This window comes from Hyaena hyaena, unplaced genomic scaffold (assembly GCF_003009895.1).
Source record: "Hyaena hyaena isolate Hyena2069 unplaced genomic scaffold, ASM300989v1 scaffold_832, whole genome shotgun sequence".
In the NCBI taxonomy this organism is placed as follows: domain Eukaryota; kingdom Metazoa; phylum Chordata; class Mammalia; order Carnivora; family Hyaenidae; genus Hyaena; species Hyaena hyaena.
In genome coordinates, this window is record NW_024081466.1 from 586,577 (window position 1) to 600,601 (window position 14,025).

The 14,025-nt window shown below is 40.4% G+C and overlaps 1 protein-coding gene across 2 annotated transcripts; it reads left to right on the plus strand.

The window, feature by feature from the left end:
* Nucleotides 1-14: 14 nt before the first annotated feature.
* On the plus strand, nucleotides 15-11,603 carry HSPD1 (heat shock protein family D (Hsp60) member 1). Of its 2 annotated transcripts, none has more exons than XM_039219752.1 (12): nucleotides 15-147; nucleotides 1,331-1,506; nucleotides 3,122-3,374; nucleotides 4,879-4,961; nucleotides 5,499-5,594; nucleotides 5,976-6,069; nucleotides 6,341-6,509; nucleotides 8,512-8,611; nucleotides 9,385-9,630; nucleotides 10,264-10,438; nucleotides 10,693-10,871; nucleotides 10,973-11,603. In XM_039219752.1, the coding sequence occupies exons 2-12, from the start codon at nucleotides 1,333-1,335 to the stop codon at nucleotides 11,123-11,125; spliced, it is 1,722 nt and encodes a 573-aa protein (XP_039075683.1). In that variant the 5' UTR covers nucleotides 15-147; nucleotides 1,331-1,332; the 3' UTR covers nucleotides 11,126-11,603. The 2 variants fall into 2 exon arrangements, with proteins under 2 accessions (XP_039075683.1, XP_039075682.1); XM_039219751.1 differs by lacking the exon at nucleotides 15-147 and adding an exon at nucleotides 256-364.
* Nucleotides 11,604-14,025: the final 2,422 nt, after the last annotated feature.

The window sequence follows — 14,025 nt, forward strand, 5'->3', positions numbered from 1 at the left end:
CTTCGCCTCTCTCCCGGAAATGACGCGCTCTGAACCTTGACCTACAGAGAGTGCAGTGCTTCCCGGAAAGTTCTCGAACCGAATACAGCCCCGGAACTAGCTTAAGCCGGGTTGGAGGGCTGAGCCCGCTGGCCTGGCCCTGCGCGGGTAGGGAGGGGCGGAGCTGGCGCGCGGCGACTGCCGATTGCGGGGCCCTGGTGGAGGGGAAGGGGTGGGAGTCTCCCGCGCACGCGGTGCCGCGGGGCGGGGGGAAGCGGCGGAGGGAGGGGACACGGGCTCTTTGCCGTGTGCGCCGTGCACTCTGTCCCTCACTCGCCGCCGACGGCCTGCCTCATCGCCCGCACGCTTTGCCGCTGCCCTGCAGGTATACGGCCGCCCCGCGCCGCCTCCCCCGGACTCCTGGGACCTGGGAGCCGAGTCTTTCCCCATCCGCTGCGGTCCTGCCTGATTGCGGCGGCAGGAAAGAGCCGGGGCCTCCCTACGGCGCCGCAGGCCCGGGCCCTCCGGGCCAGGCCTTACGGGTCCCTGTCGGTGTCCATCACGTGCGGCGTGGATTGCTGGCTCGGACAGGGCCCAGGAGGGAGGGCTTGCCCGGTAGTTTGTGTGCAATTCGGGGAGTATATTCACGTGGGCTCTCGTTGCGACGCTGTCCTGGTGGACTGCAGGGCGCCCGGGAGGGTGGTCGCAGCCGCGTGGGAACCGACTTGGGCCCCGTGGGCAGCTGGGGTACGGCATCTCCACCCTTGACCTTGCTGAGGGCGTCCTAATAGAAAGGCACGTGGGGGGGGGGAAAGGCACGTGGGGTTGGGCGGAGTGGGCCGGGCCGTGGCCCCCCTAGCATCGCGGCCCTGCGGGCTGATTTGATACAGTAGCCTTCAGTAGACACTGAAGACTCTTCTTACTAAACGGATTTTTGAATCGTCTGGAATATATATAATTTATCCTTTGGTCATTTTGGATTATAATTTACCCTTTTCCTGCAGATTTGGTTTTTGAGGAGCACTTTTGGAGTGGATTTGCTCTGGAGGCTATTTTAGCGGTGAAAGATTAACTCGTTTGTAGCGGTTGGGGTGGGTGGCCGTGGGGAAGGACATGGGTGAACTTTGCGCTAGTTCTATAAGTTAGGCGTGGGGGCGGCCTTTCAAGCTTGCGTTTGTAGCTTCTGTTAACGTGGGCCGCGTGTAGTGGCTGGCAGGGGTCAATACAGCTTATATCTAATATTTTTTGTCTTGTTGTGGGGTACAGGTGTTATATTTGTGCTGTACTGTAACGCGCCACGGGTAGTGCAAGTATAAATTTACTGATAACCTGATTGTTTTCCCCCCAACAGAAATGCTTCGATTACCCGCAGTCCTTCGCCAAATTAGGCCAGTGTCCAGGGCACTGGCTCCTCATCTCACTCGGGCCTATGCCAAAGACGTAAAATTTGGTGCAGATGCCCGAGCCTTAATGCTTCAAGGTGTAGACCTTTTAGCCGATGCTGTAGCTGTTACAATGGGGCCAAAGGTATCAATATTTTTATTGTTTTAGAATTTCTAGTATTCTGAATTAAGGAAAATTTTAATGATGTCAAATAGACTTCCAGTCTTCTTTGTTGAGAAACCCCGGTTTACATATGAGAGTTCCGTATCACTGCTTGATTTCTGATGTAACGGTCTTAAAACTTAAGTTGTTTTCTTTCTAACTTGCGAAAGTTTATTTCATGTAATGTGTGATGTAATCCATTGGTAACTCAGAGCTCAAGTTGGATTCATAAATGGAAGGTAGAATTAATCTTGCTTGTCTACTTAAGTTTTGGGTTTTTTCCCAGTAGTTAGTATCAAACATTGACATTAGTGGGGGGCGCCTGGGTGGCTTAGTCGGTTGAGCGTCCGACTTTCGCTTAGGTCATGATCTCGCGGTTTATGGGTTCGAGCCCCGCGTCGGGCTCTGTGCTGACTGCCAGCTCAGAGCCTGGAGCCTGTTTCAGTCTGTGACTCCCTCTCTCTCTGGCCCTCCCCTGCTCACGCTGTCTCTCTCTCTCTCTCCTAGAAATAAATAAAACATTAAAAAAAATTAAAAAAAAAAAAACATTGACATTAGTGGTAACTTAGCTCCAGTAATACCTCAAGTATGTGCTTTATAGGTACTAGTTTTACCTAATGTTTTTCTGCTGTTGGTTCTGTTTCAAAGCCCACTTAAAATGTTAAGTCAAGTCGTCTTTAACTTGAAGAGGTTGGTGAGGAGTAAAGAATGGCTTGAGGCCTTTGAAGATGATGCACAAGTGTAGTGATGCAGATTAACAGTCCCAATATCAAAGTACTAATATATGCTATATAAAATATGGCATTTGCATGCCTCACAAGTAGCAGCTTTGATTCAAATTCAGAAGCTGACAGTACTGTTTGCACCATGTTTGAGATTTAACATTGAACCAGCCTCGGAAGAGTAAACTGGACTCACCTTGCTGTTAGAATTTTAGTAACTAAATTTTAAGTCAAGTTTAAAAATAGGTTTTCACATTATTTTCTTTTTTTTTATATATTTTTAATTTTTATTTCTAGGAGAGAGAGAGAGAGACAGCGTGAGCAGGGGAGGGTCAGATAGAGAGGGAGTCACAGACTGAAACAGGCTCCAGGCTCTGAGCTGGCAGTCAGCACAGAGCCCGACGCGGGGCTTGAACCCACGAACCGCGAGATCATGACCTAAGCGAAAGTCGGATGCTTAACCGACTAAGCCACCCAGGCGCCCCGTTTTTCACATTATTTTCAAAGATAGCAGGCAACGGACAAAACTAAATTATGTGAAGAGTATTCTGACATTTCATTATCTACCAAATTGATTTGCTTATCTTGTGTTTTTGTTTTTTTATGAGATAACATCTTAGGGTTCTCTAGGATTTTTATCTTCTGCAAAAATCATCCAAAGTTATGTACTTGGCAACAGAGGTCATTTTGTCTATAAGCTAAGAATACTATGAACCTGCCTTTGAGATTTATGCAGCAGATCTGATTAAAAAATGACAATTTGTGTTGAGGCTTTCAAGTAGTTGTCCTATTATTAAAAAAAAAACTTCCTGTTTTAAGCTAAATAGTACTTAGAGTATGTGATTCTGTCACTTTTTTTCTCTCTGCAATTATAGGGAAGAACAGTGATTATTGAACAGAGTTGGGGCAGTCCCAAAGTAACAAAAGATGGTGTGACTGTTGCAAAGTCAATTGACTTAAAAGATAAATATAAAAATATTGGCGCTAAACTTGTTCAAGACGTTGCCAATAACACAAATGAAGAGGCTGGAGATGGCACCACCACGGCTACTGTCCTGGCACGCTCTATCGCCAAGGAAGGCTTTGAGAAGATTAGCAAAGGTGCTAATCCAGTGGAAATCAGGAGAGGTAGGCGTGTCTCTTCATTGTCACCACAGAAAGTTGATTCTTATTTCTTCGTCTTTAAAAAAAAAAAAATCACACTGAGTTTTCCTTCGGCAAGTAGCAATTGGATGTCTGGCTTATGTGATGGGTACTATGCTAGGTGTTGAGGAGGGAAATAGGACTGAGACATTCTTTGCTGTCCTTCCCTTCCCTGTGTCTAGAGCCCCCTAACCCCCCCCCCCCCCCCCCCCCCCCCCCCCCCCCCCCCCCCCCCCCCCCCCCCCCCCCCCCCGACAAAGGAACAGTTTAGTGGAAGATACGGCATGTTCTCTGTACCTTCAGAATAATAAACTTCGTGGGGATTAGAGCAGGGAGAGATTACATTCTTTTGATATTTTACAGAGTAGGCCTAAACAAACTATGTCATTCATCCAGCATGTCAAATTTAGTGTGTGTGTATCCATAAAAAAGCAGGATTTTGTTTTTGTTGTTGCCTCTTAACAACACATAATACATTATTGGTCTTCATTTTGTTCATTATTGCTTGCTTTCGATCTTGAAAGTGTAATTACTACTTACCTATAGGGTGTGTTATTGTCCAGATTAGAGGAGAGTTGAGAGTAAGGTGGGGTGCCATTAATAATTTTGTCAGAATTGTCATCCCAGTACACTGATCTGTCAGCATCCCATCTATTTCAGTGTTTGAGGTCCAAATGAATGTGTTGCATTAAAAGCAGCTTGAATGTAAATCATGGACAAATATTAATTGAGGTTATTAAAATTACTTCCCAAAGAAAATGATGGTTAGTACATGCCTTTCTTTGGATTTATTTCTTGAAGTTCCAGTTCTCTAAATAAAGGGAAGAGCCAGCAGTAGTCCCAGTTGAACAAAATGAGGTTCTCATAAATCCCTGCTGTGCTGCTGCTGACTGTTAAATGTTTTATTTATTATTACATATTAAATGAGGAAATTTCAGATAATTAAAACCTCTAGGGACATAGGGTTGGTTAAGCATCTGACTCCTGGTTTCAGCTCACAGTTTATGAGATTGAGTCCCACATGGGGCTCTGCTGACTTTGCAGAGCCTGCTTGGGATTCCCTCTCTCCCTCTATCTCTGCTTCTCACCCACATGTGTGCACACACTCTTTTCTCTCAGAAAAAAAAACAACAAAAAACAAACCTGTGGGCGTATAACACCTTATTTCAATTTAGCGAGATGTTGGTGGAAACATGCTTGGATTGGAAATAGCTTACACAGAATGAGTTGAATGGTGAGATTCTTGAAATCATACACCATAATTTTTTTTCCTTAGTTCAGTTTTCCAAATAATTTTGATCGGTGGTTTTTTGTTTATCAGAGTTCCTGTTTGTGCACCATCCAACTCCATGTGAGTAGGAGAAGCACTGGCACAGGGGTATTGTTCATGCTGTATTAACATATTAAACATTTAATATGAGTTGGAATTTTTACTTGACCAGGAACCATGAGTGAATAAGCATTGTAATGGCCTTTATTCTTGAATCAGGTGTGATGTTAGCTGTTGATGCTGTAATTGCTGAACTTAAGAAACAGTCTAAACCTGTAACAACCCCTGAAGAAATTGCTCAGGTAAGGAGTTGTCATCTTTATGACCAATATGTGATTTTACTCCATAATCACATATCATTGTTAGAATAACAATACCAGTCACTAACACTGAAAGCATTTTTTTTACTTACTTTCATTTGAAAATAATGTAGTGACCATAACTGGAGTCTTAGTGGCTGTCACTTTAGTTCTACATGGCTCTGAGTAAACCTCATTTTGTTTGTATGGAAAATGTTCTTCAGTCATTTGTCAAAAGATACATCATTTTTGTCATGTTAAAATATTACCACTTTTTTTTTTTTTTAGGGAGGAGTGGGAAGTCTTTTTTTTTTTTTCCTTAGGAGTAGTTGTGTGATTATTTCATCTTGTGAAAACAATGTAGCCAAAAGATAAATTGAAAACAGAACCAACACTTAACACTATACACTTACCTCCTTGTCCATACTGCCCCCCATCAGTGAATGTATCAATTTGGAAGTTACTAGGACAAGGAAGGGGAGTTGAATGAGGACACTAGCCTTAAGTTTTTAATTTGGAAGAGTAACTTGCTTGTTTTAGGTTGCTACCATTTCTGCAAATGGAGACAAAGAAATTGGCAACATCATTTCTGATGCAATGAAAAAGGTTGGAAGAAAGGGTGTCATCACAGTAAAGGCAAGTGTTTTTTTAATGATAGCTTGGTATGGAGTTGTCTGGTGATCAACAGTTTTTGAAATATAAAAATTTAAACTGTGTGTTTCATGTATTTGACTTCTTTTATGTGTGATGGCAGCACTTATATATAGAGTATTTACTTGTATGAATTTTTAGCCTTTGCTGTCAGGAATGAATCCATTCTAACGTAAATGATACTGTCTTTTAAATATAAAAATTCAAATATGCATTTTTGAAGTTTTTGTAGAATTGGAGTTGGATGTCCTGGGGCATTTGCATACTTCTCCCTGGATCCTTTATGATCAGTGGGTTCACCTAATGTAGTCTATAATTAAAATTTTTGTGATTCTTTAATGAAATTCATACAACTGTTTGTTATAGGATGGAAAAACACTAAATGATGAATTAGAAATTATTGAAGGCATGAAGTTTGATCGAGGTTATATTTCTCCATACTTTATTAATACATCAAAAGGTAAGAGAAAGTCAGTAAATGAAACTTAAAAAAAAAATAAGAGTTTGCCATGTGTCAAACTGTAAACATTAGGCCATAATTCTAAGAAAATAAATTTTTGTATTCCAAAAGTTACTGTAAATGAGAAATGAAAGCAGAAAAACATGAACTCAGTAGTTACTTGAAATGTACTGAAACTGGTTTATAGCTTTTTCATTTAAAGAAAATTGTAGTTATTTCAAAATATTGTTAACGTTTTGATGTTGATTTAAAATGTTCTTTGTTTTTGCAGGGCAGAAATGTGAATTCCAAGATGCCTATGTTCTGTTGAGTGAAAAGAAAATTTCTAGTGTCCAGTCCATTGTACCTGCTCTTGAAATTGCCAATGCTCACCGGAAGCCCTTGGTCATAATTGCTGAAGATGTTGATGGAGAAGCTCTGAGTACACTTGTTTTGAATAGGTAATAGGCAGTAGTATTTGGTTTACATTTCCAGATGAAAAGCAATTTTTCGTATCGATGCTTGATATCTCCATTATGTACCCCCACATGGAACCACTTGTGTTTGTATTTAGGGTTATGTGTAGTATGGGTGTGTTTCATGAACTCTTGGTCCAGTTATAATGATTCTTTGTTTTTGAATGGGTTCTATATGGAAGTCCATAGTATTTTGTGCAATTTTCTCATCAGTTAGCCTAATTTTGTATGGTGTCTATTACGAATATTCACAGTTGTTTTGAAGAAATGATTTTTTTTTCCTGAAAAAATGTTTTCACAATTATAATTTTGAATGAGAAATAAGTAAACTATCATTTTTTAAACCTTAGATCAAAATGTATTTAGCCATTAGTATTTTACATAATCTGTTAAAAAAATTAATAGTCTAAATAGAGAAATCGGCACTCAATCTCAGTTGAGATTAAGATAAGTTTTTTAAATCTATAATGTATTACTTTTGATTTCAAGGCAGGTATTTAATGCTATAAACAGAATCTTTGCGCATTTAAAAAATAATAGTCTCTAGAGCCACCGTGGGGTTTGAACTCACAACCCCTGAGACCAAGAGTCACATGCTCTTCCAACTGAGCTAACCAGGCGTTCCTTAGGACATCATTAAAATATATATTCTTAATCCTAGAATTGAGGTATATTAGAAGTAATTCTTCCAATATTATTGTAATCGAAATGCACAAATGAAACAGCAGGTATCTAGAATAGTTATGTAGCTTGACCCAAAAGCTCTGAGTGAGTTTACTTATCCTGGAATGTTTGTTAGCTTGGATTTGCTTTTTGGGTTATGAAAAGTCTTATGAGACTGGGATTTGAAACCATAATAAAAGAATAATAGACCTACAGAGTTTCACTGAGCCATTTTACTGATAGCTTGTAAAATTGATTTTCTTGGTATATTATCAGAGATTACCCCTTTGATTTTTATTTGGGTCTTTAATAAAATAGACCAGCTTTGTTTTAATATTCATCTACTCTTTCTGTTTCATAATATGGTCTCAAGTGGACATTTCTTTGATTACATATTCCAGGTATTCATTATCTGGTAAAATTGCAGGTGAGCTTAGTGCTATTATCAGTAAGACCTACATTTATGAAGGAATTGGATTAAGAACACTGCTTGCTCAAATGTCACGTTAGTAGTAACTTGATCTCCTCAATTAGGAATCTATAGGGTAGGAATAAATGCTCATTAGATCCCCAGATTTAATATTTAACTAAACATTTTAAATTTAGGGGCACCTGGGTGGCTCAGCCGGTTAAGCGTCTAACTTCGGCTCAGGTCATGATCTCACGGTCTATTGGTTTGAGCCCCGCTTCGGGCTCTGTGCTGACAGCTAGCTCAGAGCCTGGAGCCTGCTTCAGATTCTGTGTCTCCCTCTCTCTCTGACCCTCCCCTGCTCACGCTGTCTCTCTCTTTCTCTCTCAGAAATAAAACCTTAAAAAAATAAAATTTTTAAAGTTTAACTATTCTGACTTTTTCAATTTATAAAGTAGTTATCACTATATTAAACCTAAAGGTTTTTTGCTTACAGTAATATTTTTGTTCCTGAGTCCAGTTTAACTGGAAAGTAAGGTCAGCAGTTTATTAAGAAGGTAATTGGATCAATACAGATGAATGGAAAGTTGCCCTTTCCTGCCTTAATTTGACCAAAAGTTGTAGGAAAGCAAAAAATTCTAAAAAGTGTGGTTCCCAGGGATGCCTGCGTGGCTCCATCTATTGTTCCGAGTTTGGCTTAGGTCAGCATCTCATGGTTTGTGGGTTTGAGCCCTGTTTCATGCTTTGCGCTGACATCTGGGAGCCTGGAGCCGGCTTCATAATCTCTGCCCCTCCCCTGCTTGAGTGTTCTCAAAAATAAAAATAAGTGCGTTTCCTAAGTAATCATAGTACTTAGAACTTAAGAACTTTTTATTCGATTTAAATCTGATTTTTATTAATAACTGTTCTTAACAGGCTAAAAGTTGGTCTTCAGGTTGTAGCCGTCAAAGCTCCAGGTTTTGGTGACAATAGAAAGAACCAGCTTAAAGATATGGCCATTGCTACTGGTGGTGCAGTAAGTAAAATAAATGTGATGTTGGTTTACTGAATGTTTTATACTTTTAGGTCTAAAGTTTATAGGTAAATTTTACATTTTTCATGGTCATCGGAACTGTCCACTTAATCTGTGTTTCTTTTGGGTGTTTGGGAGGTGTAGGTTGGATTAAATAGTGCTAAGGTTCCTTCTCTAACTTGCCATGAGTCTAGCCCAAGAATAGGATTATTTGACTAATTTGTTTTTAAGAATATTGGCTGGGTGGCTCAGTCGGTTTTAAGCATCCGACTTTGGCTCAGGTCACGATCTCACAATTTGTGAGTTTGAGCTACACGTTGGGTTCTGTCTTGACAGCTCAGAGGCTGGAGCCTGCTTCAGATTCTATATCTCCCTTTCCGCTCTCTACCCCTCCCTCGCTTGCATGCTTTCTCTGTCTCACAAAAATAAACATTAAAAAAAATTTTTTTTTAATTAAAAAAAAAAGACTATTGTAGAAACGACATAGGACTTAAGAGTTTAGGCCTAATATCTAGTCCCAATTTCACCAAAACTATGACCTTAGATGAGTTCTTTTCAAATAAAGCTAATGTTAATTAAGTAAGAAGTTGGATATACAGTGGAAAAACTTGATCAAGTCTTCTCTGGATTAGCCATAATCTTAAAATCTCAACTTTCAAAGAAATACAGTATTATAAGATGTTTTTCTCATCAAAACACCCATTTGATGTATATTGATAAACTTGGTATAATGAAAACCTAAGCTGCAAGTGGTTCAATTTTAAATGTTTTTATAGGTGTTCGGAGAAGAAGGGTTGACTCTAAATCTTGAAGATGTTCAGCCTCATGACTTAGGAAAAGTTGGAGAAGTCATTGTGACCAAAGATGATGCAATGCTCTTAAAAGGAAAAGGTGACAAGGCTCAAATTGAAAAACGTATCCAAGAAATCATTGAGCAGTTAGATATCACAACTAGTGAATATGAAAAGGAAAAGCTGAATGAACGTCTGGCAAAACTCTCAGATGGAGTGGCTGTGCTGAAGGTAAGATTCATTGTTGTAAATGAGCTTCTTGAGTTCTGAGCCCAAGAATGGAATACCTACTGGTATTCCCCAGTTAGGGCAATGTTACTAGAATGTTTTTTTGGGAAATAACTTCGTCATGGAGATAAATGTTATACAAAATTTCTTTGTTGGAATATTCTTTTCAAAAACCAAACTTGAACTGGGGGAGTTGCTGTGGAAAAAGATGTTTTGTTAATGATCAGTCTGGAGTTCGACTAATATAGGACCCTGTACTCACTCTACTAGCTATTTAGTCATGCAGTCATTTAACAAATAGGCAGCCTTCTTTACATGGTCTTATTTTGGTGTTTATTTTTTAAGTAAACCCAGTGCAGGGCACTAGGTGGCTCAGACAGGTAAGTGTCTGACTCTCGGTTGCAGCTCAGGTCATGCTTTCACGGTGTGTGAGTTCAAGCCCCACATTGTGTTCCGTGCTGACAGTGCAGAGCCTGCTTGGGATTCTCTCTCTCCCCGTCTTACTCTGCCCCTCCCCCACTCACCCTTCATCTCTCTCTCAAAAATAAAGTAAACCCAGTGCTTTTGAATGATTCTTGCCAGCAGCATTTTGAATGGGAAGAAGCCCATACTAACTGGAATTCTTTTAATTTTTAGGTTGGCGGCACAAGTGATGTTGAAGTGAATGAAAAGAAAGACAGAGTTACAGATGCCCTTAATGCCACCCGAGCTGCTGTTGAAGAAGGCATTGTTTTGGGAGGGGGTTGTGCCTTGCTTCGGTGCATTCCAGCCTTGGATTCAATAACTCCAGCTAATGAAGATCAAAAAATTGGTAAGAACTGCCCTAGAAATGAGTTTATTTGCAGCTCGATTTTAGTCAGCTATAATATTGTTGCTGCCTGTTAAATAGCACTGGTAATCAGAGGATAGATGAAAGATGGAGTCCCATTTTTCTGGGAGGAATTATTTGACCTGTGGAATTTCCCACTTGGGGTTTTCCTGTATCATTCTCACAAATAGAATTGTGTTTTAATTTTTACAAAAGAAATAATGAAACCAAATTTGCTAAAAATTTGTTTTCTTTAGGTATAGAGATCATTAAGAGAACACTCAAAATTCCTGCAATGACCATTGCTAAGAATGCAGGTGTTGAAGGATCGTTGATAGTTGAGAAAATTATGCAGAGTTCCTCGGAAGTTGGTTATGATGCTATGCTTGGAGACTTTGTGAATATGGTAGAAAAGGGTATCATTGATCCAACTAAGGTAAATGGTTGACCATTTTCTAAAAATGCTTTCAAGAATCCTCTGTTAAGTCTTGATCATTTTTAAGAGAAAAGTAATATTTTATCAAATCTTTTTCTTAGGTTGTAAGAACTGCTTTATTGGATGCTGCTGGAGTGGCCTCTCTGTTAACTACAGCAGAAGTTGTAGTCACCGAAATTCCTAAGGAAGAGAAGGACCCTGGAATGGGTGGAATGGGCGGAATGGGAGGTGGTATGGGAGGTGGCATGTTCTAATTCCTAGAATAGTGCTTTTTACCATTATTAATGAACTGTGAGAGGAAGCTCAAGGCAGTGCACCTCAACAATAACTTGAGAAGTCAGTTGAAGGAAATGACTGAAGAAAAGGCTGGCTGATGTTTTAAGGAAATCACTATAACCATCAGTTACTGGTTTCAGTTGACAACATATAATGGTTTACTGCTGTCATTGTCCATGCCTACAGATAATTTATTTTGTATTTTTGAATAAAAAGACATTTGTACATTCCTGATAACTGAATGCAAGAGCCATGTATCAATGTACTGCTTTCAACTTAAATCACTGAGGCATTTTTACTACTGTTCTGTTAAAATCAGGATTTTAGTGCTTGCCATTACCAGATGAAAAGTTAAGAAGCAGCCTTTCTGTGGAGAGTAAGAATAATTGTGTACAAAGTAGAGAAATATCCAATTATGTGACAACCTTTGTGTAATAAAAATTTGTTTAAAGTTAATTGTTATTAGCCTTTCCATGATCTAGAAGATAAATGAAAGCTAATAGACAAAGAGGGGTAGAGTTTGGTACAAGTGTGTAAAACATGCCGCCTGTAGTATTGTTTCTCTTTACTACGATTACATTACTACATGGGTAATGGGATTTTATTTTAATATTTTTTTATTTATTTTTGAAAGAGCATGAGTGGGGAAGGTGCAGAGAGATGGAGACACAGAATCTGAAGTAGGCTCCAGGCTCTGCGCTGTCAGTACACAGTCCTACTTGTGGCTCGAACCCACAAATGGTGAGGTCATGACCTGAGCCACCCAGATGCCCTGTGGTAATGGAAATTTTTAAAGGTGACAACTGATTTCCTGTGGAGACTTCTATAGAGGTCTGGTTATAAAGGGGCAATTTGTTGTTTCTTGTGGAGGTTACAGTTAATGCTTCAAAGCCACTGCTTCAAAGCCTCAGCATAGTAAGAAATGGATTCCTGTTAGGTACCCACAAGTGAGGGGGGCAGGGTCTAGAAGAGTGTGCTTCAGTGGAAAGGGAGGTATGCCATTCAGGCATACTGCACAGTGAGGAAGGGCAACTTTGATGGGCTCAGCCCAGTGTCTTCACTTTCATTTCTTAAGAAATTAAAGCAGGGGCGCCTGGGTGGCTCAGTCGGTTAAGTGTCCGACTTTGGCTCAGGTCATGATCTCGCGGTTCGTGAGTTCGAGCCCCGCATCGGGCTCTGTGCTGACAGCTAGTTCAGAGCCTGGAGCCTGCTTCAGAGTCTGTCTCCCTCTCTCTGACCCTCCCCTGCTCATGCTGTCTCTATCTATCTCTCTCAAAAATAAGTAAAATGTAAAAAAACAGATTTTGGCTCAATGTACTTGATCTATATTAGAGAAAACAGTATGGAAATACGTGGTTTTTTTTAGTGTGTGTTTATCAGAGCACAAGAGCAGAGGAGGGACAGAGACAGGGAGGCAGAATCTGAAGCAGTGCAAAACCCAATGTAGTGACTTGAACCCACCAACTAACTGAGATCAGGACCTGAGCTGAAGTCAGACAGTTGACCTACTGAACCACCCAGGCACCCTGAAATGCAGCCTATTTTTAAAATAATACCTGAGTGTGGGCATGTTGGGGGCAGATTGGTTTTTGAGACATTGCTTAGCTTTCTAGATTTACACATTATGAGTTGAAGGCACAAGATCTTGTGTAACAACATCTAAGATCTTGCCTTCACTTGTGCCAAGGACCTAGTTTGCCTTGGCTATAGAATGTAAATCTGCTCTAGGTGGGAAGGATCTTGCCTGCTCCTCAGTTTGGTCTTGGGGCTACTGCTTAGAGACTGGTATAAACTAGGCCACTGGGGCAATGCTCTCCTTGTATACAGAGCTTGGGCAGAAATAGGAGAAATAAAGTCCACCACAGATCAAAAGCCAAAGTCACCTGAAATCTGTACCTGGAAATACCTGTGCTTTCCTTGATTTAAAGAATGACCACAGATTAAAGGGGACTGGATAAAAGACATAAATGAACAAAACTTCCCTAGAATGTAGTTTTGGCTACAGAAGTACCGAAAGGCAAACCATTATCAAAAGAGAAACCTTAGAAAAAGGGTTTTATGTAGTTTATTTTAAAGGCCAAACTTCGGGCGCCGCTTGAAGCCTACTTCAGATTCTGTGTCTCCCTCTCTGCTCTTCCCCTGCTCGTGCTGTCCCTCTCAAAAAATAAGTAAACATTAAACAAACTTAGAGAATGTTTTTAATGTTTATTTTTGAGAGAGACAGCGTGAGCCGGGTAGAGGTAGAGGGAGACACAGAATCCAAAGCAGGCTCCGGGCTGTCAACACAGAGCCTGACCTGCGGTTTGAACCCATGAACCATGAGATCGTGACCTGAGTTGAAGTCTTATGCTTAACTGACTGAGCCACCCTGGTGCCCCAAAAAATAATAATGTAAAGGCCAAGCTAGGTGATTAGGAGGAAAGATAAGAGATGAGAAACACCTGGACTTCAAAAGATTATTGGAATGGACAGCCTAAGGAGATCAGCACAATAGTGTTCTGTAGTAGACACTGGACTAAAGTAAGTACTGCATTAACTCAACAGTCTTGGACTAGGGACTACTTAATAAACCTATGCTACACGTATGTAAACAGGCTGTGAAAGGTTAAGTAGCTTATACAAAGTTTCAGAGCTATTAAGTGGTAGACCCCAGATTTAAGCCAGGTTTGAAGAGCTTAAACTTTTAAAGAGGCAGCCTGGAATGAAATCCTAAACCAAGATCTAGGCAATTGTAAAACCCTCTAAAAGCTGCAGCTGGAGAAATCAATGGATTGGGAAATAACCTTTTTCCTCTGCCACTCATCTTACAGAATGCTAGCAGCTAGGAATTTCTACTCCTCTCCACTCCCATATTTCTCTGGGACAAGAAATAGAATCA